Source organism: Rutilus rutilus (genome assembly GCF_951802725.1).
Source record: "Rutilus rutilus genome assembly, chromosome: 21".
Taxonomy (NCBI): domain Eukaryota; kingdom Metazoa; phylum Chordata; class Actinopteri; order Cypriniformes; family Leuciscidae; genus Rutilus; species Rutilus rutilus.
This window is the reverse complement of record NC_140226.1, coordinates 31928646-31954895: the sequence shown is the minus strand read 5'-3', so window position 1 is coordinate 31954895 and position 26250 is coordinate 31928646. Positions and strand designations below refer to the sequence as shown.

The 26250-nt window shown below is 38.3% G+C and overlaps 2 protein-coding genes across 4 annotated transcripts; one reads left to right on the top strand and one right to left on the bottom strand.

Annotated features, from left to right (window-relative positions):
- Positions 1-2134: 2134 nt before the first annotated feature.
- slc4a1ap (solute carrier family 4 member 1 adaptor protein) lies at positions 2135-15674 on the bottom strand. 3 transcript variants are annotated; one of them, XM_084392900.1, is made up of 15 exons: positions 15297-15674; positions 13875-14318; positions 12685-12880; positions 12465-12593; positions 11325-11385; positions 11016-11155; positions 10286-10446; positions 10130-10199; positions 9858-10050; positions 8411-8513; positions 7970-8162; positions 7609-7716; positions 7377-7456; positions 4205-4274; positions 2135-3221 (listed from the first exon to the last, which is right to left on the bottom strand). In XM_084392900.1, the coding sequence occupies exons 1-15, from the start codon at positions 15639-15641 to the stop codon at positions 3172-3174; spliced, it is 2343 nt and encodes a 780-aa protein (XP_084249026.1). In that variant the 5' UTR covers positions 15642-15674; the 3' UTR covers positions 2135-3171. The 3 variants fall into 3 exon arrangements, with proteins under 3 accessions (XP_084249026.1, XP_084249027.1, XP_084249028.1); XM_084392901.1 differs by having other exon boundaries at positions 7377-7453; positions 15297-15650; XM_084392902.1 differs by having other exon boundaries at positions 8411-8510; positions 15297-15650.
- Positions 15675-15865: 191 nt separating this feature from the next.
- supt7l (SPT7 like, STAGA complex subunit gamma) lies at positions 15866-26151 on the top strand. The gene is made up of 5 exons (XM_084392899.1): positions 15866-15987; positions 16526-17003; positions 18778-19102; positions 19185-19422; positions 24698-26151. The coding sequence occupies exons 2-5, from the start codon at positions 16573-16575 to the stop codon at positions 24958-24960; spliced, it is 1257 nt and encodes a 418-aa protein (XP_084249025.1). The 5' UTR covers positions 15866-15987; positions 16526-16572; the 3' UTR covers positions 24961-26151.
- The last annotated feature ends 99 nt before the right edge of the window (positions 26152-26250 follow it).

Genomic DNA, 26250 nt, shown 5'->3' with positions numbered 1-26250 from the left:
CAGCATTGTTTTGTATTTTATATTGTATTTGTGTGCACTTACATGCAATCTTTCAACTCATGTCATGACCAAGCTGGTTTAACCTGCTAAATTTTGCATGATATCTGCACAAGCTTACGTGACGTGACTCTCCACAAAACATTGTTAACATGGTGCAACTCCACCTACACGAATTACAGTGATAACTGGAAGTAAATCTGGTTCACCATTGTCTGATTGAGCCGGATAAAGTTATGAAGAACTCCTGCGGTGTGGATAGTCAGGCGCGTGGTGCTAACGCTTTTGATGCGACTGACCCGAGGTTGAATCTACCTTTTCCCAAACTCGTTCTTTTCCTGTTTCCCATCGCTTATCAAAAAATATACAAAAAATGGAAATAAATTGCCTAACGTGTATTTTGCAGTGGGACTGTATTGTTTAAAGTGTAGGGTTAGGACAATAATACACCATCCGTTTAAGATTTTAATACATATATATTCACTGTCTGTAATAGATGGCCTACTGAATATTTTATTGCATACTGTTTTATAATAATATTACACTACACAGAGGTGCAAACAGTGTCTGTCAATATTTGTCCTACATATAAATAGCATCTACTAATTAAAATACTGCCATTTTTACGTGGTGTAAATAGCATCCATCGCTCACTTGGTGCAAATAGCCGCTGTCTATTTTATTATTGTGGTAAGCATAACTTTTATTGAACCTTTTACATTACTTTAAAAGATTATCAATAATATTGTAAAAATGTGAACAGAAACAGTTCATCAACGTATTTTGGGGGGTTTGGTGCTTGATCATGTCCAGTGAGTGTAACCAGAGACATGCCTGAACATGCCCATATGAACAAATAAACAGAAACAGTTTAGTGAACCTTTTGACGATCGAAAAAAAATGCTTTTATGAAAAATCAGGCTTTTATGACTCATATATGATAAAAGAATGAGAATATGGAGCTCACACTCGAGGAGAGAGAAAACAAACAACCATTTTATTCGAGGCCCAAAATGAGCAAAAACATGCAATTTTGCTGAAAATTATATGGCCAAAAAGTAAGATGAAATTCTGATATCGTGTGATGTAAATCAGTGAGATCTTATAGACTACTTAGATAAAATGCACAAATAAACAAAAGATGTATCAACTTTGAAACTCACATTTGAACATGATTTTTCTAAAAACATCTGTAAGGGTAATCAAGTAAACCTAAGTTGCTTCCGTCCCGTAAGTGTTCATCTTGAAATATTACTAACAATCGGGGCTTGACAATAAATGCGGATGGATTCAGCATTTTCACTCCTATTAGCTACTTTGGCGAGTTGGAATTTAAATTACATTTCTCGATTGTAGTTCTTTAAAAATGCATCTGAAATAATAAACTAAGTGCAATTTAGTGTTGTCAAAAATATTGATTTATTCGATACATATTGAAATATCTGAAACGCTTTTCTGCAGAATAGACATACGACACCTCTCATCTCTCCGACAATTTTACTCATTCTCACAGATTTTGTGCTCAAACACCCAAAGTGTGGCACATAAAGCCGCCTCTCAGTATTAAATTGAGCTCTTTTTTATTGCACTTAAACAGTCAAATGCACACAAAATAATGTCATAATGCCAGTCTTGGCGAGTATTCATGTAAACACAGTCAGTTATGTTTTAAGTGAACGTAAACAGTTGAGAATGAAAACGGTGTGATGGATCAGTGTGTCAGGTTTTAAAGGGACAGCAGCCTAATATATCTGCAGCCAAATTATAAGATATTATTAAAAATACCTATATGGCAGTCTTTCCCCCATGGTATTGATGTCAAAATTGTGGCCAGTGAAAATGCTGAGTGGCTAGTAACTTTGGAAAACCAAGTTAATGTCAAGCCCCGTATACCACGTGTTTAGAATAAAAGGCCTTTTACTTGCTAAAAATGTAGCAGATTGTGTACAATTGGTCATTCAGAAAAGTTGATCATGATGATCATTATTCTTATTTCTTTTTATTATTTTAATTTCTTCTATGTAAAGCACTTTGAATTGCCATTGTGTATGAAATGTGCTATATAAATAAACTTGCCTTGCCTTGGATGTACTTGATTACAACTTTATGACCCAAACATTCAACACACGCCCCCATGTTGGCGAGACACAGGAAAAAATGGTTTATTTTACAAAATATACATAACAAAATACACATATTGTATGCGACTAATCATGCTCTCCAAACAATGGAGAACTCAAGAGCATTAAAAGAGTTGGATAAACAGAGGGAGAGACCAGCGCGTAGTAGCGAACGTGGGGGGCCTAATCCTTCCTTGGACACGCCAACACATCACCAACACTGAGTCACTCTTCATTAATATCAAGAGAAGCGAATACACACACACACAAATAATGTACGCAGAGCTCACACACATAGACTGATTCATTAACAGCTTGCTCCCAATCCTAGAATGCCAAGCAAGTGTCCAGATGGCTGGTAAAGCCGGCTCTCTCTCAACAGAACCGCATCCAACAGGAGCGCTCGCTCGCCATACGGAGCCGAACTGAGGAGGGAGTCCGCCGTTACACAGAGAGTGACCCAGAACAGCGGATCGAGTGTTTACCGAGCCCACTTAAGGCTGGTGAAATGATCCCAGAACAGCAAACCGTGGAGAGAGATTTGTCAACAACAGCAGTGCTTAAACATAAGTGACTGGCATGATGCATCTGAAGCAAATGCAACGTCAAAACCAATATATTCCAACTGGTAAAGCAGAAAACCGATTCATTTTTCTAGACCACTAAAATAGTTTGGTATGCTAGCGTGGAGAAGAACCAGTCAAGTAAGTGCCTATGAAAACAATCCTGCAAACAGATCCTTACCCAAACCTTAAGCAGTCTCCACTTCAAAACTGGACTTGGCAACTTGGCCCCAAACCACGTGTGGAAAACGATTGCATTTTAATGAAAATTGGGTCGAAGGGAAGTGAAAATCAGTCACAAGACTAAGCTGTTTCCATTACCAAGTGCTAGAAACATCTCAGCTCATCTGAGCTACTTGAGTCACGACGTTCCTTGTTTGCAGATGAAGTATAAAGTCGGGAAAAAGGACACAGAGAGAAAATGATCGATCTGCGCACTCCCAAAGACTAAGATGAACGGTTGGGCTGAAGGAAGTCTTCACTTTCTGTATTTAGTATCCGTACTTGTCGTTCAGATGAGTCCGACCGTCACCAGACTGACCTGTTCAAAACACACACACACACACACACACAATCATGTCTTCGTTTCACCCGCTTAAATGTCTAGTCAAAGAAATGCAATGCATTCAACTTTCATAATTTAAAGCAAACTAATGTAGGACAGGACTTTATTTGCTTTACAATAAGGCTACATTTGTTACCTGTATATTAGTTAACATGATCTAACAATGAAAATAGCATTCATTAATCTTAGTTGATTTTAACATTTACTATAAATAATATTATTTAATGGACCTGATCTAACATGAACTAACAATGAACAGCTGTATGTTTTATTAACTAAGATGATCAAAGATGCTGTAAAAAAAAAAAAAAAAAGTATAGCTCATTATTAGTTAAATGTTAGTTAATTCATTAACTAATGCACCTTATATTGTAAAGTGTTACCCTTATTTCTATCCATTAGGGACATTTATCAAGAATGTAAATAGAAAAATTTCTGATTTTCTGAATCTGAAAATGTTCCTATTTACATTCTGAAAAATGGAAATTAAATCTAATATTCTAATATTATTCTAATATTCGGTCAACAAGAAAGGATTCACACACAAAGGATTATGGAATATAACAAAGGATATTGTACTGTCCATTAAAAAATTATGTATGTGTCCTTGCTGAATAAAAGTGGATTCTGGCAGAAACTGGAAATAATTTTTCAGAAATTAAAATAATCTTTTAAGAAATAAAGAGAACCTTCTCTTGTAATAACCATGTGACTTTAAAGTAAACTCTTTGGCCAGGTATTAATGTGTTTCCCCAAGTCTCTAATCCTCTGAAATGTTATAACGGTGTTTGAAATGTTCTAAGATCAAAAAAGCAAATAAATCGCTGAAATTAATTTTTAAGTATTCAGCAAGGGCCTGTAAATTGAGATTAATGCTTGATTTTCTTGATTTCTATGTATGGTTTCATATGACTTAATAATATCACAGCCTACAGGGATGAAGAAGGGAAGCTTTGTACCTGATGGAGGAAGCCAAACGCAGTAGTCAGGGTCGTCCTCTGGGTATTGCTTGGACATGGTCACAGGAGGCTGGAGATATATGTGGAAATATAGAAATATCAGGGAACAAGAAAACCAACTTTCAGTTCAGTTCAGTTTATTTATAAAGCACATTTAAAAAACAGCCACTGGCCGACCAAAGTGCTGTACACAGAGAAAATAGAGCTAATAGAAATTAGTAACACAAATAATAATAAACACAGTTTAAAACAGAACAATCATTATGAGCTAAAAGCAACAGAAAATAAATAAGTTGAGACAAGTCGATCTAATATAAAGTGGGAGCTTGTTCCACAGTGTGGGGCCAGCCACTTCAAAAGCTCGGTTTCCCCTTGATTTTAGCCGGGTGAAGAAGTTTCGTTTCAGATCTAAGACTTCTAGTGGGAGAATATAAATGGAGTAGGTCAGACAGATAAGAAGGTGCTAAATCATTTAAAGATTTATACGCTAGTATTAAAATTTTATATTCAATTCTGAAATGTATCGGTAGCCAATGAAGGGATCTCACATTTTCTCTTTCCCTTCAGGAATCTCGCCGCAGCGTTTTGAACAATCTGTAAGCGTGCCATTTGGGACTTTGATACACCAAAATAAAGGGAGTTGCAATAGTCCAGGCGTGAGGTAATTAGAGCATGGATCGCAGTCTCCAACGAGCGCTTGGGAAGATAAGATTTGATTTTTGCTAGAGAGCGAAGATAGAAAAAGCTGGATCCAATGAGAGCACTAATTTGCTTATTGAATTTAAGGGGACTATCCAACATCACACCTAAATTCTATACTCGGGGAGAGATAAATAGGTCTAGAGATCCAAGATCATGTCTTGGCCTGGTTTCTGAGGAGTCAAAAACAATAACTTCTGTTTTGTCTTGAGTTCAAAAATAGGAAATTCTTGGCGAGCCAAGCTTTTACCTCCTCAAGACATGCTGTCAAACTGTCTAGAGCACTTTTATTTTTCCTAGACAAAGGCATATAAATCTGCATGTCATCAGCATAACAGTGAAATGAATGTTTCCTAAAAATAGAACCCAGAGGAAGTAGATATAGGGTGCTTTCACACCTGCCTCATTTAGTTCGGTTGAATCGCACTAGAGTCCGGTGTCCCCCTTGGTGCGGTTCGTTTGGGCAGGTGTGAATGCGGCACTCGGGTGCGCACCAAAAGCGGGCCAAGGAGGTCTCGGTACGCTTTCAAACGAACTCTGGAGCGGTTCGTTTGTGGTGAGAATGTGATCCGACCTCGAACAGACCCAACTGCCAAAGACCTGCGCATTTTTGGACTAAACCAGCTGCCGTAGTCCGCTGCGCTGTGCATTATGGGATGAGGACTAATATTTGTTGACAGTTTGCACTTTTAGCATGGCAGCTCACGGACACACTTGGAGTTGTGAGGAGGTGCGGAGCCTCATAGAAATTTGGTCTGATGACCATATTAGGTCCCAACTTTCAAAAACTCACAAGAACAGCGAAATCTTTGTTTTGTTTAGCAAACAGCTCAGGGAAAGGGGGTTTCATAGACAAACTATATAATAAACTATGACCAGGGATATAATCAGCCCACGCAGTCGTCTCTCCATAGTAAAAAGCGGCGTTTTTTTTGCCGGATTTTCCTCCTCTTTGTTTACTTCCGGGAGTTCTGTTGGAATTTTCCCGCACGTTAATTCTGACCAATCGAATTGCAGTTATGGAAATACGTTCAAGACACATCTGGCCAACTCATCAACTGATTTGGACCAGAGCGATCAGTGTGGTGTGAAAAGGAACCAAAACGCCTGAAAAATGCAACAAAGTATAATTTTTCGCCCTTGGTCTGGACCAAATGAACCGAACTACAGATGTGAAAGTGCCCATAGGGAGAATAGGACAGGACCTAAGACAGAACCCTGAGGCACTCCGCAAGATACATTTCGGAGGGAAGAGGAGAAACGTCCCATTTTTACAGAGAAAAGTCTATTAGTTAAAAAAGATTTTAACCAGCTTAAAGCCTCGCCCCGTAGGCCAACGCAAGACTCGAGAAACGAGAATCGTATGGTCGACAGCATCAAAAGCAGAAGACAAATCTAACATTACTAAAATGACGGAATCTCCCGAATCTGTACCCATGTAAACATCATTGAGAACTCTTATAAGAGCGGTTTCTGTGCTGTGCGGAGATTTAAACCCCGACTGAAACTTTTTAACAATATGATTTAAGAAGGTCTGTCATTTAAGAAGGTCTGAAGCTGTAAAAAGATATATATTTTTTTCAATACCTTGGAAATAAACGGCACAATGAATATAGGATGAAAGTTTGATAAGATGAAGTTAAAGATAAAGATAAACTTTCAATTCAATGTTGTGAATTCAACTTATGGACAAAATTGGAGCAGCGTTTCCTTCCCATGTGTTCAAGAGAACAAGATCGTCACTTCTTGGGAAATTGGCGCAGCATATTTGTCATAATACGGGGAAGTTGCTGCAATTGAGGAAGAAACTGTGGCTCTTTTTTCCTCCATCATAAATGTCTCAGAGCGGCAGACGAAACTCAATAAACGCTGTCGTGTTCTCTTGGCGTTCGGACTGTTTTCTATATTAATATATATTTTAAAGTGTAATTTATTCCAGTGACGCAAAGCTGAATTTTCAGCATCATTACTCCAGTCTTCAGTGTCACATGATCCTTTAGAAATCATTCTAATATGCGGATTTGGCGGCTCAGGAAGCATTTCTTGTTTTTAGCAAAACAGTTGTTCTTAATGGTTTGGTTGAAACCATGATAAATTTCTTTTTTTTTCAGGATTCTTCAAAGAATATAAAGTTCAAAAGCTATTCTAGCTTGCATTGTGACCCCATAATTAATCATATTAACCATGAACATCTCGTCTGACAACCAGAAAATGTCCAAATACTTTTTTCTTCCTCATTTATAACAGTATATTAGTAGTTTTATAAGTTAATATCGAATATATATATATATTTTTTAAATGTTTGGCTTGAAAAGTGTTCTTCTGTTTGTTTCTGTGAAATAAATGCCACTTTGTTTGATATTTTGGGGCCACTGTAGGTACAAACCGTTCATGGTTTATTTATCACTTTAGTTAAATAATCTTTGGATGCATATCTTATGTCTTGAGTTGAGTCATTTACATAAATACTTACCCTGCTTGGGCCAATAACTTTCTTCTTTGTACTTGTCTTTGTACTCTGATCATTTGAGACATCATGGTCTACTCCTTCTGCTGGGATATGAATCATAATTTAAAACAAAGTGCATCAGATAACTGTCAACCATTATTATTCACTTAAAACTTAGAAGCACCAAATGCAACTGCAATCAATGGACCAATGACAGAAACTTCATATTTATGCCACAGAATATGTGATTTTCTACCTTTTGGAGCAGAGTCACTTTTGGTTTTGTGAAGATGGGATGACTTGTGTTTCTCTTTTTCATGAGATGTAACTATCTTAGCAGGCTGGTCCTCATGGTCTTCTTTCTCTAGACACACAAATAGAAATATTTTAGTAATACATATTAGCTATGAACCTATGGATTACAGGTTAACAAATCTCAAAAGGTAGACAACAAATAACACACATTTAACTCATTTTGAGTAGCATAACACTGCCTACTTGTGGTCAGATATAGAATTACACTATACACTCTATACTGCAAATCTAGCATTAGTAATTTTGAGTACCTAAGTACCCAGTGTTAAGGCAGAGGGTAGTTATGTTGGTCAAGGTCTAACCATTAGTGTGGTGTGCGCTGTCTGAGCTGGCCGTCTCTGCAGACTGAATAACCTCCATGACACCAGCCTCAGTCTTGTTGTTTTCTCCCTCCTCCTCCTCCTCCTCTTCTTCTTCCTCTTTCTCACCACCAGGGGGCAGTTCCTTCATATTGAAGAGCTCAGGAGGCAGATTGGCTCGCTTTGGGGGTAAGGTCTGCTCATTTGGGGGAGGGGGAGGGGGAGGAGAGAGAGAGAGAGAGAGAGAGAGAGAGAGAGAGAGAGAGAGGGGGAGGAGAGAGAGAGAGAGAGAGAGAGAGAGAGAGAGAGAGAGAGAGAGAGAGAGAGAGAGAGAGAGAGAGAGAGAGAGAGAGAGAGAGAGAGAGAGAGAGAGATTTGAAGGTAATTACCTTCAGGAAACATTTGAAGGAAATTTTGTTTTTATTTCAATTTGGAAAGACTCACTCCTATTGTTCCAGTCTTCAGTTTGAATTTATTCCCTCCTTTCATGGCTCCAAACATAGGTAGAGATAACTTCTTAGGTTTCTCAGAGTCCGTGGACTGACTACTGTAAAAAAAAAAAAAAAGACAACAATATTTCACACATATTAAATCAGTTTTATTTTTTTCTCAAATTACGTGTTTTTTGTTATGCTATTAAAAATGTTATGTTTTAATTTTTCCGTATTAATGGTGTAATTAAAGCATGTGTAATCAATTAAAATGAGCAATACTACTGCCCTATGAAATGCGTTCTCCTCCTATTTTCTCCAGAAATTCCATGTTGTCTGTTTTAATTTTCTGGATTCTTTTGTTTTGATATAATACACATTTATTAACAAAAACAGTGGTAATCCCATACATGAATTAACTAACAATTTAATTAATCTTTTATTGTAATTATCACTTTGAGAAGTACATTCTGCTGTACAAAAAGTAATATATAAGTGAAGACCTTTGAGATTCTGTGTGTATTTGACGATAGTTTTATCAAATGAAACGCTCCGAGCAGCTCTTGTTGTCACGTTGTGGAGTGTCCTCATATAGTTAGACAGTTAAACGTGTGGTTTAGACGAAACTGTGCCACACATTTACTATGAGAACAGAAACTTTTCATCCAGACACTAGTCCATATTGCGATTTGATTAAGCATTCAACACTACTTTTGATTTCTTTATCCAAATTTTGAGACATTCTGAGTTCTACAGTAAATTAAATTATGACTGGATCCTGCGATTCCTTTGCCGTTTTTTTGCGGAAATAAAAGGGCCCTACAAAACACATAAAAACGTCCACACAAATAATTAACGGAACACTATTGCTGTGCCAGAAACAGAATACTTCCCTACTGTATAGTACACCTGTAGTAGTAGTATGTCCGAATACATAGTACAGGGTTCCCACACCTTGGTTAATTTCAAATTCATGGACTTTCCAGGTCCAATACCCTCAAATTCAAGGACTTAATGTGGGGACACATTTCCAGTGAGAGCAAGGTTACATCGTTTCAGCCTATTTTTGCAATGTTTCACGGTGTGTCTGTGAAACGTTGAGGTACCATCATAGTAGTTTCATGCGCGCGTGAACGTCATGGATGGCAACGTACAACACAAAGTACCTCACACGGAAACACTTAATGTAATGCGCGAAACTAACGTAAACCAAGCAAGCTAGTGTGCATAGGCCACGAAGTGCTAGCGAAATTACTCAGTAGCGGACCGGAAGGAAAAATATGGAATTTTTTCCAGGAAACTTCTTGCACAAAATAAATTCAAGCACTTTCAAGGACCTGTACGTTTATTTTCAAATCAAATTAGTTTTTTTTTTCAGATTCACAAACTTTCAAGGACCCGTGGGAACCCTGATAGTAGGTATTGAAATGCCCAGTGGATGTGGAGGGAACACCGCTCACCCGCCGGGCTGTAATGAGGGCATCTGGGTAGGTTTAGCCAGATCCGCTAGCTTGCGCAGTCTCTGACCTTCCTTCTTCAGCTCAGCTACATGTAAATGAAGCTTCTTTCTCTCCACCCCATCCAGCGCCACCTCACTCCGTACCGCGCTCATGAAAGCATCCAGAGGATCGTCTGTGGAAGAACTGGAGCCTCCTGAACGAGGACAACAAACAGGGAGTGTAAACTCACACATGACGAAATATGGAGGAAAAGCAGACTTTCACCGCCTCACCTTTCCCAGAAGAACTGAGCCTTTTCTCAGTGTCAGCCAGCTCCTTTTCAACCTTGGCCAGTTTGGCTAGCTAAGAAAGAATACATATTACATCAATGCCAGGTGCAGCACACACAGGACATGGGTAATAATAATCACAAAAGAACTATTCTTCACCAGTGATTCATACGTATCAGGACGCTCCTGAATCTTTCCGGCCTTCTTCATGCGCTCCTTCCTCTTCTTCTCCACCACACCAGTCCGGTCAAGGAACGTGTCGTCATCACTGTCATAAAAATCTTCATCTTCCCAGTTCTTCTTCTTGCGTTTGCGGGACACTGTAAAGAGATGCAAATAGAATGTTTGTGAGTGGGCAAGTCTATTGACCTGTCAGCATTATAATATAAATATAAATATCTAGTTCAGTCATGAAACTGTATAGAGCGCAGGCTGAGCGGTCCTTTACATGTTGTCACAATACTGGAATTTCTCATTTCGATACAATACCTTGAAAAATATCGATCCCATTTTCAAATTATCCCATAATTTTTATGTCCATCCATTGAAAGTCTAGGACTAGGTAATCAATATTTTCAAGCTTCAAAAAGTACAAGACACATCGTAACAGTAATCCATATGAATGGAGCGGTTTAATGACGAGACATGATCGCTTTATATGATGAACAGATTTTAATTTAGGCTTTTATTCACATTGATCAATTAGCCTTTACAATTATCTCTCCTAAATGTTCGCTCACTCAATGTATTTGTGTTTTTACAATGGGGTAATTTTGTTTGACTTAAAGCCACTTAATATAAAGTGGGACCATTTTTTTTTAAACAAATGGTTTATTTGACAGCTCCATGAGTCTGAGCTCAGTCCTGAATCTGCTTTGGCGACGCCTACCTGCTTCCTGTCTCAGAAGCCCTCGAGCCTCCAGGATCCGGCAGGCCTCTAAACAGCACTGGACGGCAGCGTCTTTCTTCTTCCCTGTGTGGGTCACCTCAGACATCAGCTGCCTGCCCATGGCATCATCCACCGGCAGCCTAAAACACACAGAAATATATTATAAATATCCAAATAAAATGTCATCAAAATCACCTGTATCATTTATCAATAAGTGGAAATTGTATAGCCACTGAACACTGAGCTGGAGCTAAACTGCAATAAAACCAAAAAAGGTAGTTTGGCTACAAATAGAGATGAAGTGATTACTTAATTCTGCAGAGCCAAGAGCCATGGCCTTTCTCTTCATATTCAAACTCTAGTTCTTCTCCTGCAATGAAAATAAACAGTTAAATCCACGTATGTGACTTCACGGATGTGTGTGGTGAGGAAATGTATTACATTTAAGGGTACATTTACACGACAACGATGCACTAAAAACGGAAACGTTTTTCCTTTGCGTGTTTTTGAAAAGTTGACAACGATGTCAAAACGATCCCCGTTCACGCGGATCCACGATAACGACTTAAAACGCTGTATTCTGCTGCCAGGCCAGTAGTTGGCGATGTCACTTCGTAAAGAAACACTACGTGTCTATAGACTGGCCACGTAACACAGAGACGATAACAGTATCGCTTTCAAAAACTTGCACTTTGAAACCTGTTTTCAAGAGTTCGCGTTTCCAGGCCTGCAAAACGTGGCTGTCGTGAAAACGAACGGCCAACAGAAAGGTTTTCTGTTTTAAGTTGAAAGTCATGTTGTGTAAACACCCCCTTAGGCCGGCGACACACTGGCTGCGTGGTGTGAGCGTGGCGTTTCTGTTGCGTGTCAGCTGCGTGGCGTTTTCCATGTCTTTGCCCACCAGAAACGTGTCTGACGCGGCGCTGCTGCTGCTAGGTGACATAATATGATAAGCCTCATTGGTGATATATTCGACATATGGGGAGAGAGTTGTGGAAGGCCTATACTTCATGTTAAACATAAGTATATAGCAGCAAAGACAACGTCGGCAGTGTTGACGGCAAAATAGGCTATAGAATATTTCGTTCTGTATTGAGAGGTGCAGTATTTGAAAATCGATAATACTTTTTAAAATTACATTTCTATTTGCATTTATGTCAAAACCTAGACACTTTCAAACATCAAAATGACATTTATTAATACGTATTCGTGTCAAAATGACATATAAACATCTTTTCCTATTCTATTTTGCCTGGAAATGCTTCCAACACGCTTGCGTGTCGCGTGAAAAATAGGCGTCGGTTCTATTTCTAGCATGCTTGCGTTTTCCGTGCGTCACGCAGGCAGTGTGCAAGCTCTAACCTGTTAACATGGGAGCCGAAATAAAAACGGACACGCCACGCAGCCAGTGTGTCGCCGGCCTTAGTCTAACTTCAGTTTATATTTTACCTTCTCTATCATAGAAGCCCTGTAAGGCCTTTTTTGGATCTTTTAAGTAAGCTGCTTCCTGATCCTCCTGGAATTCTGTGGCAAATGGATTCTCCTCATTCTCATCCTCTTCCGGCACTGCCTCTTCATCTAAAAACAAACAAACAAAGACAAAGTGTAAGTTCACAACAAACACTCAGGTAGTTCTAACGGCTCGAGGATCATCTGTTCTCATTGTTACCCATTCCCCACGAGCAGCCAGTATCGTCTGAGGAGCTTCTCGTCGTAGCGCTGGATTCACTCTCCTCTTTCTCTTCCTCCTCATCTGAGCCATCTCCCAGCATCCTCTTCTCCAGCGCTTCTTTCTGTTTTCTAGCACGTTCTCTGAGCTCTGTCACCGTCAGTTCAGATTCTGCTTCTTCGTCAAACTCTGGACCCTGGGAAAACACGTAATCTGGTATCACTGATGTTCACGTTCAAGCAATAATGAGCATGAGGTAAATCTATTATGAATATACTTAACTAAAAATAATAAAAAATAAAACAATATAATAATTATCAGGTCAACCAATCATTAGTTAGTTGGTGTACATTCAAATAAAAAAATTCAGAACTTCATTAACTGCTGGACTTTTAAATATATATCATAATATTGGTAACTACAGTTTCTGGTGGAACCGTAGTTTACTACATCTGTTACTATTGTAAAGCCAGAAAAAATGCCATGTATTATGAACAACTACGATGTCAATACCCTGGTGAATTAATCTGGTAAATCATGGTAAATATCAGTAGACCAATAACACTTAAAACAAATATCGGTCCCACTTTATATTAAGTGGCTTTAAGTACTATGTACTTATTGTATTGTAAAACGCATTGCTGGTATTGAGGTGTGACACGGGTAAGGTTAGGGACAGGTGTGGTGGTATGGGCAGGTTTAAGGGTAAGTTTAGGTGTAAAGGAAGGGTCAACAGTGTAATTACAAATGTAATTACAAAAATTAATTACAGCTGTAATTACATGCAGGTATTTTTTTTTAAATATAAGTACAATGTAAAAACATGTTTGTACACAATAAGTCCATTGTATCAAATTATTAATTTCAATGTTAGTACATAGTAGTTAAAGCCACTTAATATTAAGTGGGACCCACCCAAATATCTATGATTTCTTTTAAACAGTGTAAGAAGCTTTTAAAATATGTTTTAGCTATCCCAAACAGTTGATGCCCAATTGATTTCAATTGTATTTTTTATTAAATTTTTTAATGGCTACCATCAACTGTCTGGTTACTGACATTCATCAAAATATCTTCTTTTGTGTTCATCAGAAGAAAGAAACTCACACAGGTTTGGAACAACTTGAGGGTGAGTAAATAATGACAGAATTTTCCTTTTAGGGTGAACAATCCCTTTAAAAAATACATACCTGCAGAATAAAGAGTCTCGTGCTTCCCCCGAACTTTATAACATGTCCCACTCGGAGCCTTATGTATGTTTTAGGGGGTATTTTGTTCTTATTCACAAAAGTCCCATGAGTGCTGCCCAGATCATAGGCATAGAAGCCCGTGTCCTCTCCCAGGCCCCCGTCCTGCCCGGCTGTGCCCCGGTACTGAATCACGGCGTGATAGCGGGAGATGGACGGATGCTCCAGAGACACGTCACACACCGGCAGCCGACCCACCACGAAGTAACTCCTCTGGGTCAGCGGGACCGCGTCTAGTATCGCCCCGTTTTTCAGCAGCTCGAACGAGTAGCTGATGTCAGGAACAGATCCCCACGGGGGCTCGGTGTACGGGACAGGAGGAAACTTGCCCGCCGGAGGTAGTTTGGCAGTGATCTTGGGTCTGGTGTCTTTTGGTTTGGGCTGGACCTGGGTCAATGACATGACATGCATCTTTTTGTGTCCAAGTGCATTATTTTCTTTTAAACTAATTTGACTAAACTGTTTCCAACATTGATAATAAATCAGCATATTAGAATGATTCCTGAAGGATCATGTGACACTGAAGACTGGAGTAATGGCTGATGAAAATTCAGATTTGCATCACAGAAATAAGTTATATTTTAAAGTACATTAAAATAGAAAACCATTATTTGAAATTGTAAGAATATTTCACAATATTATTGTTTTTCTTCTGTATTTTTGATCAAATAAATGCATCCTTGATGAGCATTAGAGACTTAGTTCTTTCAAAAACATTAAAAATGGTAATGTTTCAAACTTTTGACCGGTAGGCCTAGGCTACTTTATATCACTTTATTCTATAAAACCTACTTAGTTTGAATTCATTTTTAGTATATTTAAATAATACATATCATTTCTATGTTTCGTTATCTTAAACCCCCAAGATGTCAGGTGGTGCAACTGTCCGAACAAATGAACAGATTCAGAAAACTATTTAATATGGTGTCCTAATAACAAAAAATGTTAAACTAAATGCTATAGCATCATTTAAGGTTTGAAACCTTTCACATAAACACATTTTTGAAATATCAGTAGTATTACAGATAATTGAACAACGTTTTGTCCAGCAATTTGTATGTTCTCAAATGTCAGGGTGACACAACTGCAAACATGGCTCTTATTATGATTTGACAAGGTAATAACAGTAAAGATGATACATGATAATGCATCATCCAGACGAGCCCAAATAATCAAAACTGCTCATTTCAAGTATGGGAAGGTTGGTACATTTTCCATGTCAGGTGGCACAACTACAACATACAAATATTTGGTTTTACCGCCTGACATAGGCCTAAAAATAGTCAAATATGAATTTAAACACTTTGAAATGTAATTTAACAACCGAAATTGTAATAAAATGATTTTTATTTGTCAATGACCCACCTTCTGTGCCTCAGCTCTCTCGGATGATGGATGATCGGATGGGTCTGTCTGAGTGTCTGTCGGCTGGTGTTTAGTATTAAGATGTGTGTCTTTATTCTCTGATCTTAATTCTTCAGTGAGTTTCTTGGTTGAGTTTGATGATCCTCCTGGTTTCCTCACCGTGAGAGATGGAGCCGCGAAAATAACCGGTTTCTTAAAAGGATCATCTGTGTTTTCATTAGTGCTGGTGATGTGCTGTTTGCTATCACAAGTAGGGTCCAAACTCTTCTCTGTTTCTATTTCAGTTTTATTATTTTCTATTTGCTCGCTGCGTTCAGATTCCATCGTGTGTTCAGTAACCGACATGGTGTGTTTGGTGCAACACTTTTATGATTCCGTTCCTGTAGTCTTGAATTAATGTTATTCTTATTAAAAAATCTTATTTTGTTCATAACAAGAAATGTATCAGAATATGTTAATGTGGATGTATAATAATTATCTGTAATATATATGTCCAATTTAACATCTTAAATTCTTATCTGTTATCTCCAATGTCTAGGAACTATTTACATTTTCCACGGAAATATTTTAGTGTTGTACCTGGCAGCCGCTAATCGGTTATACGTTCTTTTTGTCGGAACTGAAAATAAATGATATATATTGCACTATTTTGCTATTTTTCATCGTTATGATGATCATCTACTCATAAAAGGTAACGTTAAAGCAAGCAGTTTGTTTTCTGATGATTAGGCTTTATAATTGTTACATTAAACATTAGAGTCTGCAGGGCGTCTGTTGTGCAGTGTCAATTCAAAAAGTCTTTAAATATATGAAAGTTTGCACAATACATAAATAACACGTTTTATGTGCATAATATAGCATATCAGTATTGAAGTAGCTGTAAAATTTAGTACTGAAAGCGAATCTCATGAAGAACATGTCCAAAATAAAAAAATGATAAAGGAAATGAATCATATTTTTAAGACCATTAACTTATATATTTTGTTCTTTTACTTTTGAGTTTGTTTGTGACTGTCTGACAATCTAAAGAGAACCATTGTATTTCAATATACTTATTTTTTTCTTTTTTACAATTTGCATAAAATAAAGGCAGTGCAACAAACACTACAATGATGTATACATATTTGTATATCAGTAACTGTTGGTTTTAATGTCATCGTTGTTGTAAAGCATTTCGGGACAACGTAATTGTGCTATAAAATGAAATTGCTTGCTCACTTGCGTTTCAGATTGTCCTCAAGAATTGCGCCACTGCCCAAAGCAGCACTGTGTGAAGATGATGCGTTATTGGGGCGAGCTCCCAGTGGCTTCGGCTCCCTCGGGCCGCAGTTCTTTTGACCTTCTGCAGCGCGAGTTCCGGCAGGTGGAGATGCAGGACCCTCCCCTGCACCAACCTTCTGCCCAGCGTCCACGTCCCACCACCATGCTGGACATCCCCTCAGAGCCCTGCAGCCTCACAATCCACACCGTGCAGCTGAGCCAGCATGCCCGTCGTCTCCGGGGTCTCATTGCTGCTGCCCAGCAGGGCCAGCAGCCTCTGCCCACATTACTAGATGCCCAGGGTGTCTTCAAACCTGAGGATGTGGATGCTCTACCTCCTCGCCCTGTCACACCCACTGTACCTGATGATCTGCTTCCACTGGATAGTAAAGCTCCTCGACATCCATTCCAGCTACGCCATAGTGACCCAGAGAGCGACTTCTACAAGTACGTCAGCAGATCATCATGTATATCAGGCATTGTTTTTTCAAAAAATATGTTAAAAATCCATTAAAATGAAACTCATACTTGCATCTCTTGTAGGGTGAACACATCTGCATCTAATTTTGAATGATATTTGATGGGTGCATAAAGTAAAAATGTCAGGGTGGTGCAACTGCCCTGCTGTCATAATGAAGTAAAACACCTCATTAAAAGAATGAAATTAATTAAATGAGAACCTTATTATGCAGAATTTTATTATTTCTTAGAAAACAAATTATGTAGCAAAACTTAAAACAGGAAATGATTTCATAGAGAGTGTCCAGGTCAATAAGTCTCTTAAAATATCAGTTAATTGTAACCTTTTCTATTTTTATAAGGCAAGGTTAGTTCAGCTTGTAAAATCTCATGTGATGCAACTACCCAGAAACTAATATACATTTATTTAGGGTTAAATATTAATTCATAATGTTTAAAAAAATCCCTTTACCTTGTAAATTGGGCAAAATGTAGCAAAAATATATCACAATTCTTTTCAGACAGGATCACGATCCACAATCTTATCATGATTCTTTTTCATGTTGGTTTGTAAGACTATGTTGCAAGTCACAGCACTCCAACTTCCCTGTTTTAAAAATGTAGCTTTACAAGGTAACAAAAGATAAAAGAATGACTGACCATTTAGGCCAAAGTAGCGGTGGGCGATACGTCCAAAATCGTCCAAAATAAGAACAATGATGCAAATAACAAATAATAGGAGACATACAATACAAGATACAAATGAAATAAACAGTGCATTAATATTTTCAGCCACAGTAGGTACATTTACGGTAACAGTAGCATTCAAGTAAGAAATTGAACAAACAAATGTAAAAATAAAAGATTACATAGACTTCACTGTATGAATTAAATATACACTGATTCTTAAAGCTACAAAAGTTATTCAGTCAAGAGCAGTGAGTGATTTGCTCTGTCTTTCATAGTTTGATTAACATTAATGACACAGACAACAGCAGGTAGGCTATATTAGGCCGCTGTCACTTTAAGAGCTCATGCACAGATCTAATATACTGACACGCATCCGTTTACATCCACTTAAGATAGAAATGACTGTGTTTATGTAAACCTTATGTGTATTTGACAATTTAAGCACAATAAAGGTCCTTGCGCACGGAGTTCAAAATTTTCGTATGTGTTTTTTCGTATTCGACATTCGGTGGCTCTGAAGGAGGCAGTGTATAAACGTGATTGACACAACGTGAGGTCGTATTTATTTTTTAACGTGCATAATTTCCGACTCAATGTGCAAGGACCTTAAGACGCAAAAGAGTCTTACTCGCCAACGCTGATTTTTTTCTCTTATTTGGCACTTGGCGAGTGTTCATTTTAGGCCCTGGTTACACCACATGATATTTTTAGACTAAAAATATAGACTATTAAAAAAAAAAAATTGTTTACCAAACGCATATGAAACCAACATGAATGCAACAAACATTTATTAGAATTCGACTTATATTCTGACCTAGATTTTATTACAAATCATCAACACTGTTATACATTCTTGACCCTTGTCTGTCTGTAAGGCCTACAACCTCAAAGCCCACATTTACATTTATCTTGATTCTCTAGGTATCATCAGCTATTCAAAAAAACAAAACTCTTTTGAGTTTATTTAGAAAAGGTCCAAACTTTATTGTCCTGTGATTCCTAATTAGATGTCTTGTCCTCTTCTCTATCTTTCTCCTGATTTCCAAACTTCTCCACATTTCCCTCCTTTTAGAGGTAAAGGTGAGCCAGTCACTGAGTTGAGCTGGCTGTCCTGCCGTCAGCTTCTGTACCAGTCGGTCGCCACAGTGCTCGCTCACGCTGGATTCGAGTCGGCCAATGAGAGCGTGTTGGAGACTTTGACCGATATGGTTCACGAACACTACCTGCGGCTCACCAAGTTGCTGCGCGTGGCTGTTGATAGAGAGGCCTGTCGGGGCTCTACACCTTTCCCTGATGTGGTGGAACAGGTGTTTCATGAGGTGGGCATCGGCAGCGTCCTGGCGCTCCAGCGCTTCTGGCAGGTCCGCATCAAAGATTACCACAGCTACATGCTGCAGGTGAGATATCTCCAATGTCATTTCAGCTTCAGTTCCTACATGACTGCACATGCAGCTTTTATTGACATTGCTTTGACTGTAGGTCAGTAAGGAGCTCTCAGAAGAGTACGAGAGACTCGTGAATCCAGAAAAGGCTCTGGAGGATTCCAAACCCTTAAAGGTTAAAGAGGAGCCGGTGAGTGACATTGCGTTTCCTTTGAGCGAGGAGCCGGAAGCGGATCTGGCCTCAGGCGACCAGGCCCTACCCATCGGTGTGCTGGGAACATCCAGTGAAAGACTGGCTGGAGGACTGGAGGAAGGACATTCCCCTCACACTTCAGGTACCTGAAGGATCCTTTACCAAACAGATGTTTAAATGGTCATTTAAATCACCATGCAATTTATTCATACTTTTCTTCATGGTCCCTTAAGGGTGAAGAATGTAGTTTCTGCAACACTACTGGCATCTAGCAGAATTACAAACACAAAGCACATTTTCAAACAACATCGCGCCTCCCCATTAAACATTGCAAATACAGTTATTTTGGCTGCTTATGAAAGCATGTTTCACCAGTTAAAAGTAGGCTAGTTTCAATAAATGAGTAGACTATGAGTAAGCAATTGAATAGACAAACACTCTGTCTAGAGAAAATACGAGTGTCTCGCTTATAACAAGCTCATTCAACATATCTGCACCCGGTGCATTTTTTAACATGCGCCACAGCTACACTCTCAGAAAATAAAGTACATAATTGTACCTTTAGGGGTACAATGGCTTGTCACTGGGGCTTTACCCTCAAGGGTACAATACTGTACCTTAACCTTTAAAAGAAACGGTATATATATGTACCTTTTAATGCTTTTTGACCCTCAAAAAGGTACATATATGTACCTTGAGGTCCAATAATAAGCCCTATGGGGTACGTTAGTGTAGATTGTACCTTGGGAGACAGAAATAGACTCCTACTGTACCTCTATTTCTGACAGTGTACTTGAGGCTGTCTACACTGTAGTAGGTCATCCGCGTATTTTTGAGATAGTACTAATTTCACACACTGCTTTTTACCTACTATATAGTATAGTATAGTATAGTGGAGATATGCGTATTCAGACACAGGGTTGGTTTCTGAGGCAAATTCTTGGCTCAGAGCAAGAAAAGTCAGATTTTTAAGTAAGCCATAAAGTTTAAAGAAAATAAATATTCCATAGGAAATGAATTACGGGTCAATTTGACCCACTTTATGCATTCTTGGGGTAGTGATACAATATTTTTTTTTTTTTTCTAATCCTATGATCAAGAAATATTAAAATGACATTAATACAGGTATGAAACAAGTTTTTTTTTTTTTTTTTTAGAATTCATGAATATGAATATCAAATAAAAAAAATAAAGTCTAAAAATGTTAACAAATCATAGCATGCTGGGTCAGTTTGAGCTACTGTCAGGATTTACCAAAGCACTGTAAAGGAGTGGACAGGGTTATATTTGCGGCTGACCTTACTGCATATGCATTGTGCACATGCAAATGTATGGGAGGAGAGTATTTAAACGAATCACGCAAGGTGATTTACTAAGGTTTGTGCTAGTCAGTTTACTGGTGTTTGCGCCATTATTTACCCCCCCAAAAAAGCATGTTTTAAACCAGACGCTAATTTGCGCTGCTCTTGGTAGATGGCGTTGGTCATCATGGAAATGATCCGACTGGGTCTGTGTTCTTTAATGTGTGTGTCGTCAGTAGATCACACACAGAACTTTCCATTCCCATCTGCACTTTTATGGGATTGTGCTCTCACGCTAATTGACCCTGTTTAGCAAATCTGGCCCTTGGTCTATATTACTATAACTATTTCAAAGCCCACATATAATCATGAAATTAAAGAGTTTTAATACAATCTGGGTGTTTGGACTCAGAGGCAGATTTTTACTCTGCATTAATACATTCTTAATTGTTAGACTACTAGAGAAATTGCATGCAAAACATCTAATTGAAGCCCAGCTGTGTGTTATCCTTTTTTCTACTGCAAATATTTTATAATCAGTCTGTTCTGACAGACACTCAGTATAAAGAATCAACAACAGACTTTAGAGAAATACTGTCCTTTAATCTGTCAACAACCCCTCACAAATCAACATGTGGATTCTGCATAATAACAGGAACATTGCTCGCTGCAGGCAATTTGACGTCCGAACGTGATCGTCTTTGAAATTTATTGTTGAAGGCATTGAATTTGTTACACAAGCGGCTGTTGAGGTGGTACTTCAAAGAGGATGAGTTGAAGCAAAACTGCTCCGGCATTCTGCTTATTATGGATCAGGCGTTTCCGGTACCGCATTCAGCACATCAGCGGATAATTATTTTAGGACTGTCAAGCGTAAAGCCATTTATATCAAATTTTGAATTTGGTAAAATTTGCATATGAGAACATATTTTCCTTTCCAGATGTAGTTCCTGAATAATAAATAATGATTTTGCCACTAGCATGCAGCAGTCACTGCAGACCTTCTCATTTTTACCAGTGAGTTTCAACCATTAATGATATTCATGTCTATAGTGAGCTTCGATTTATTAAATACATTATAGTTCGTCTTCATAGATGACAGAAGGTCTGGACTCCATCGCAGCTTTCATTGCCCAAGAAACACCCAAAGGCCGTCTGACTGACATGAAAGCAACTAATCACAGTTTGTTCATGTTTAGGGACACATTTTTTTCTGGAACAATTGCAGGAAATAAGACAAAAGTTCAAGCTACCGCAAATAATGTGGAGTTTGTTTGATTTTACATTCAATTCTGTGGTGGCTGGCAGAATCGTGTAATCCTGGAGGGACTGATTGCCAACTCTTTACTTGTCTTCAATAATTTATATTTTTATTTCCATTAGTTAGGCTTGTATTAGTTTTTGCTGTTGAATTGAAATTGTAAAAAAAAAAAAAAAAAGTGATATAAAAATAAAGGGGCGTGGCCTGGTTGAGTTAGTTAGTAGTGTGTTATGGTAAGGGGCGTGACATTTCTGAAACACTCTCAAAGTGGTCAACAAATAACAACACTCTGACCAATCAGAGCACAGTGTGCTTTTCAGAAGGAGGGGCTTCATAGAGACCGCAACTAAACAGAGCGTTACTGACAGACTGGAGAGAGAGGTGCTGCAACAATGGGGAATATGGGGAAAATAAGCATGAAAACCAATTCTAGTAGACCCCAAAAACTAAATCACAAATTGAATACTACACTACATGTAGTATGTGAAAAACAGTATGTCAAAAGAGTAGTATGTCTAAATTCATACATTGTAAACCTTTCAATCAATCAAAATGTTTAATTGGTTTGAGTAGGGTAAACTTAAATTAAACAAATTAGTTCAATCAAATTAACTTTTAATGAGTTTTTAGAAATTTATTTTTCTTTTGAGTTTTATGAACTTTTAACTTCAAACTTAAATTGAACTGAAACTTGGCTGGGATTTTAGCATTTACCGAATTAGCTCGTTAAAGCTAGCCAAGTTTCTTCTACTAAAAATATTTAAGTTTGAGATTATATGATAATTTTATGTTAAATGAATGAATGAATGAATTAGCTTACTCAAATATTTCATGTTAAGAGCAATTAAAATGTCTGAGTACAAAATAAAAATATGCAAGTTCTGCTTACTTAATTTTTAAGTTAAGAATTTTAAGTTTAAGAAAAGTTTTGGATGCAACTGATTACCTCACATTTATTGAGTTGTCAACTTATTCGGGTTTATAGTGTAGTATTCGTAAACCAGTAGGCAAAAAGTCCCCGGATGACCCACTCCTCCCACTGAGATTCTTAAGTGCGTATTGGATGGGCACTTTACTATCCCATGAGGCCATGGAAGGGGATTCATGAATGGAAGTGAAGCGATGCAACTGATACTGGAAGGTCACGTGACAGAAACAACATCGTGGATGTAGTATGTCTGAATTTTATTCATACTACCCATATTCATACTATATAGAGCATATTTTTTTAACAGTCGTAAAGTAAGTTCAAATTCAAACGTACAGTAGTACCTACTCAAACAATGCGCGATTTGGGACGCATCGGAAGGCTTTGTAAAAGAGCATAATATGGCATCTTTAAGGAAAACAGGAAGGATAGTGGTCAGAATTAAAGCTGCAGTACGTAACTTTTGTGGGTTAAATTTTAAATGCACTAAATTTTAGAGTAAGTACATAACCAGCCAGTGTTCAAAACTACCTGCTTGATTAATTGATAATTAAACTTATCAATTTGATGGCGGATCCAGAAAGGTTCAAACGACAATCACCAGTGACAACTGGAGATTCACCCGTTGTAAAATGCTAAAGACTTCGGACTTCGGAGTGGCTACAGAAAAAAAGAGACTACAACCGGGCCCACGTGAAAACAAGGTTAAATATCGGAAGGGCATTAAATGTAGTCACGCAATGCTGATGTTGTTAACATTAACAATTTGAGAACAGAGTATAATTTGCACGGTTTGACGTGATATGATAAGCGATCGTTAGATTTAATCAGCGCGATTTACTGCAATGCTTTTTTCTCTTAGTTGGTCAGAACAAAAGTGGATGTTACTTGTTCAGACGACATTTTCCGGTGAAAATTATAATGTTGGTCATACTTCCAAAAAGTATAATCTGTGATTGCGAATGCCAGTATCCACACTGCGCATTCTCATCACAACATTGGATTAATCCGCGCTGTGCCGTGCCGAGGCACAACCCACGTAAAGATAATTCCGCGAATAACTGCAATTGCAGATTTCGAACAGAGATGGCGACAAAGAGGAAAAACTACGGACTGCAGCTTTAAAGTCAAGTCAAGTCAAGTATATTTGTATAGCGCTTTTCACAATACAGATTGTATCAAAGCAGCTTCACAGTATTAAATTAAAATAATACAACAAGGTTTGTTTCTAGTGGAATTTATTGATTGATAAAATCAAATTAAATATCCCCAAAATATCCCCAACTGAGCAAGCCAAAGGCAACAGTGGCAAGTAACCAAAAAACTCCATCAAGTGACCTAATGGTGTCCTAAAACTCCATCAGGTGACCCAATGGAGAAAAAAAAACCTTGGGAGAACCCAGGCTCAGTCGGGGGCCAGTTCTCCTCTGGCATTTATGAACTAGAGGCCGGATTGTAGTTTGAACTGTAAGATTAAAAATATTATATGAATGCCTGGCTGAAGAGATGCGTCTTTAATCTAGTTTTAAACTGGGAGAGCGAGTCTGAGCAACGAACACTATCAGGAAGACTATTCCAGAGTTTTGGAGCTAAATGTGAAAATGCTCTCCCTCCTTTGGTGGATCTGGATATCCTAGGTATGACCAAAAGCCTCGAATTTAGTGATCTTAAAGAGCGCGATGGATTATAGGGCGATAGAAGATCCGTTAAATAGACTGGAGCTAAGCCGTTTAGGGCTTTATAAGTCAGTAGCAATACCTTGTAATTAATACGGAACTTTATAGGTAACCAATGCAGTGATGATAAAATCTGTGTTATATGATCATATTTTCTTGATCTAGTAAGAACTCTAAAGACAAGGATCATTCGGAAAGTTTGTTAATACTCCCGATGAATCCAGTGTTTGTTTGTTTTGTGTCTTCAACAGTAGCGGCAGGGAACAGCTCCCCCTTGTGGCATCTAGCCCAGGTGAAGATGGAGCCCCAGGACAGTGAGGAGGGCCAGGTGTCAGGTCACGGGGTTCTGGGCAGCGACGTCTTTGAAGAGGGTCCCATGTCCACCATGAGTGAGGCTGGCATCCCTCCATCTCCTGGAGGTTCAGAAGGAAGTTACATGTCCCACTCACCAGATTCTCTCATGGGCACGTCACCTTTCACCCAGCGGCCAAAGAAACGGATGAGAAAAGTATAGTGGTTTTATCGTCTAAATAAAGAGACTGAAAGCACCTCACAGTCATTGTGATGCATAGGGTCATCGCCTTCTTTTGGGATTACATGTTTTGGTTTTGAATGGAAGTTTTCAGTGAAATTAAACGGAAGAGACTAATGACGTGCGTGTTTGAATTCTCCCCCAGCAAATGGCAGACGGTCACTGTTTTACCCAATTATTGAGCAGGACAATTACTTGTTTGCCATGGTAAAATTAGCATCTGTTTATTGTAACGAAACAATGGAGGGAGCACAACATGGGGAGTAATTATAGCCCTGATGTCTGCTTCAAAACACACAGGGATATCAATCAAGGAGTAATGGCAAATTAATTACAGCATGCATACATCTGCATGTTAAATACGCAGGCCATTTCATTACATGCACACTCCCAAGCGACACAGTGGAGGTTTTGTCTTCTAGCCACCTGCGCCAAAACATTCTGCTCGAGTGTAAATTTAGCTTCTCACCCTCGCCAGGTAACAATGCATTCTGAGACTCAATTGAAAGGATCTATAACTTGATAGCAATCACACAGCTTTCAGAAATTAATTAGTGTGAGCTTCCGGTGGCCACATTTCAGTTAGACAAAAATCTTGAGTTCACACATAAGATGCAACATCTGCCAGTACATAGTTTTAAAGGGTCTTAGAAGCATCTTTCACAAAATCATATACCAGTCATATTTCACCCCAAAATTAAAAGAAAGCCACAGAGTTATATTTGTAGATACATTGTGACATTATTTTCATGACAAATAAGCATGCTTTACCCCCAAATTGTGGTTATTGTAATGCGCGTGGACCTTTTTAATTTTGAGATTATTTGTACTTCTCATTAATTCTCATTAGATTTTCATCATTGCAATGAATGTTTTATTGTATTTTTATTTTTTTAATGTTTTTTTACACTAAAAACAGTATTTGCAGAACTTGCAGTATAATTTTTCAGATTATGAACATATGAGCCACCCCTAATCTGGAGTTTAAAATCATCTTGCAGACACATTTTAAGTAGTGTTTTTCAGATCTAAAGCACACTGAAAACACAAACAGCATGGTCATTATGGTAATGGTAATTGGCGAGGATGTTCTGAACAAAATGTCACAATTTATCATCCTAAAATGTATTTTGTTGGACTGTGCAGCCTTATAAATAAACAAGAAGCTATCTTAAAAAGGTTTAAAATCGATTATTTACACCCCTGGCTTCACAGACATGGCTTAAGCTAATCCCAGACTAGAGTGCATGTTTGAGCTGTTTTGACTGAAAG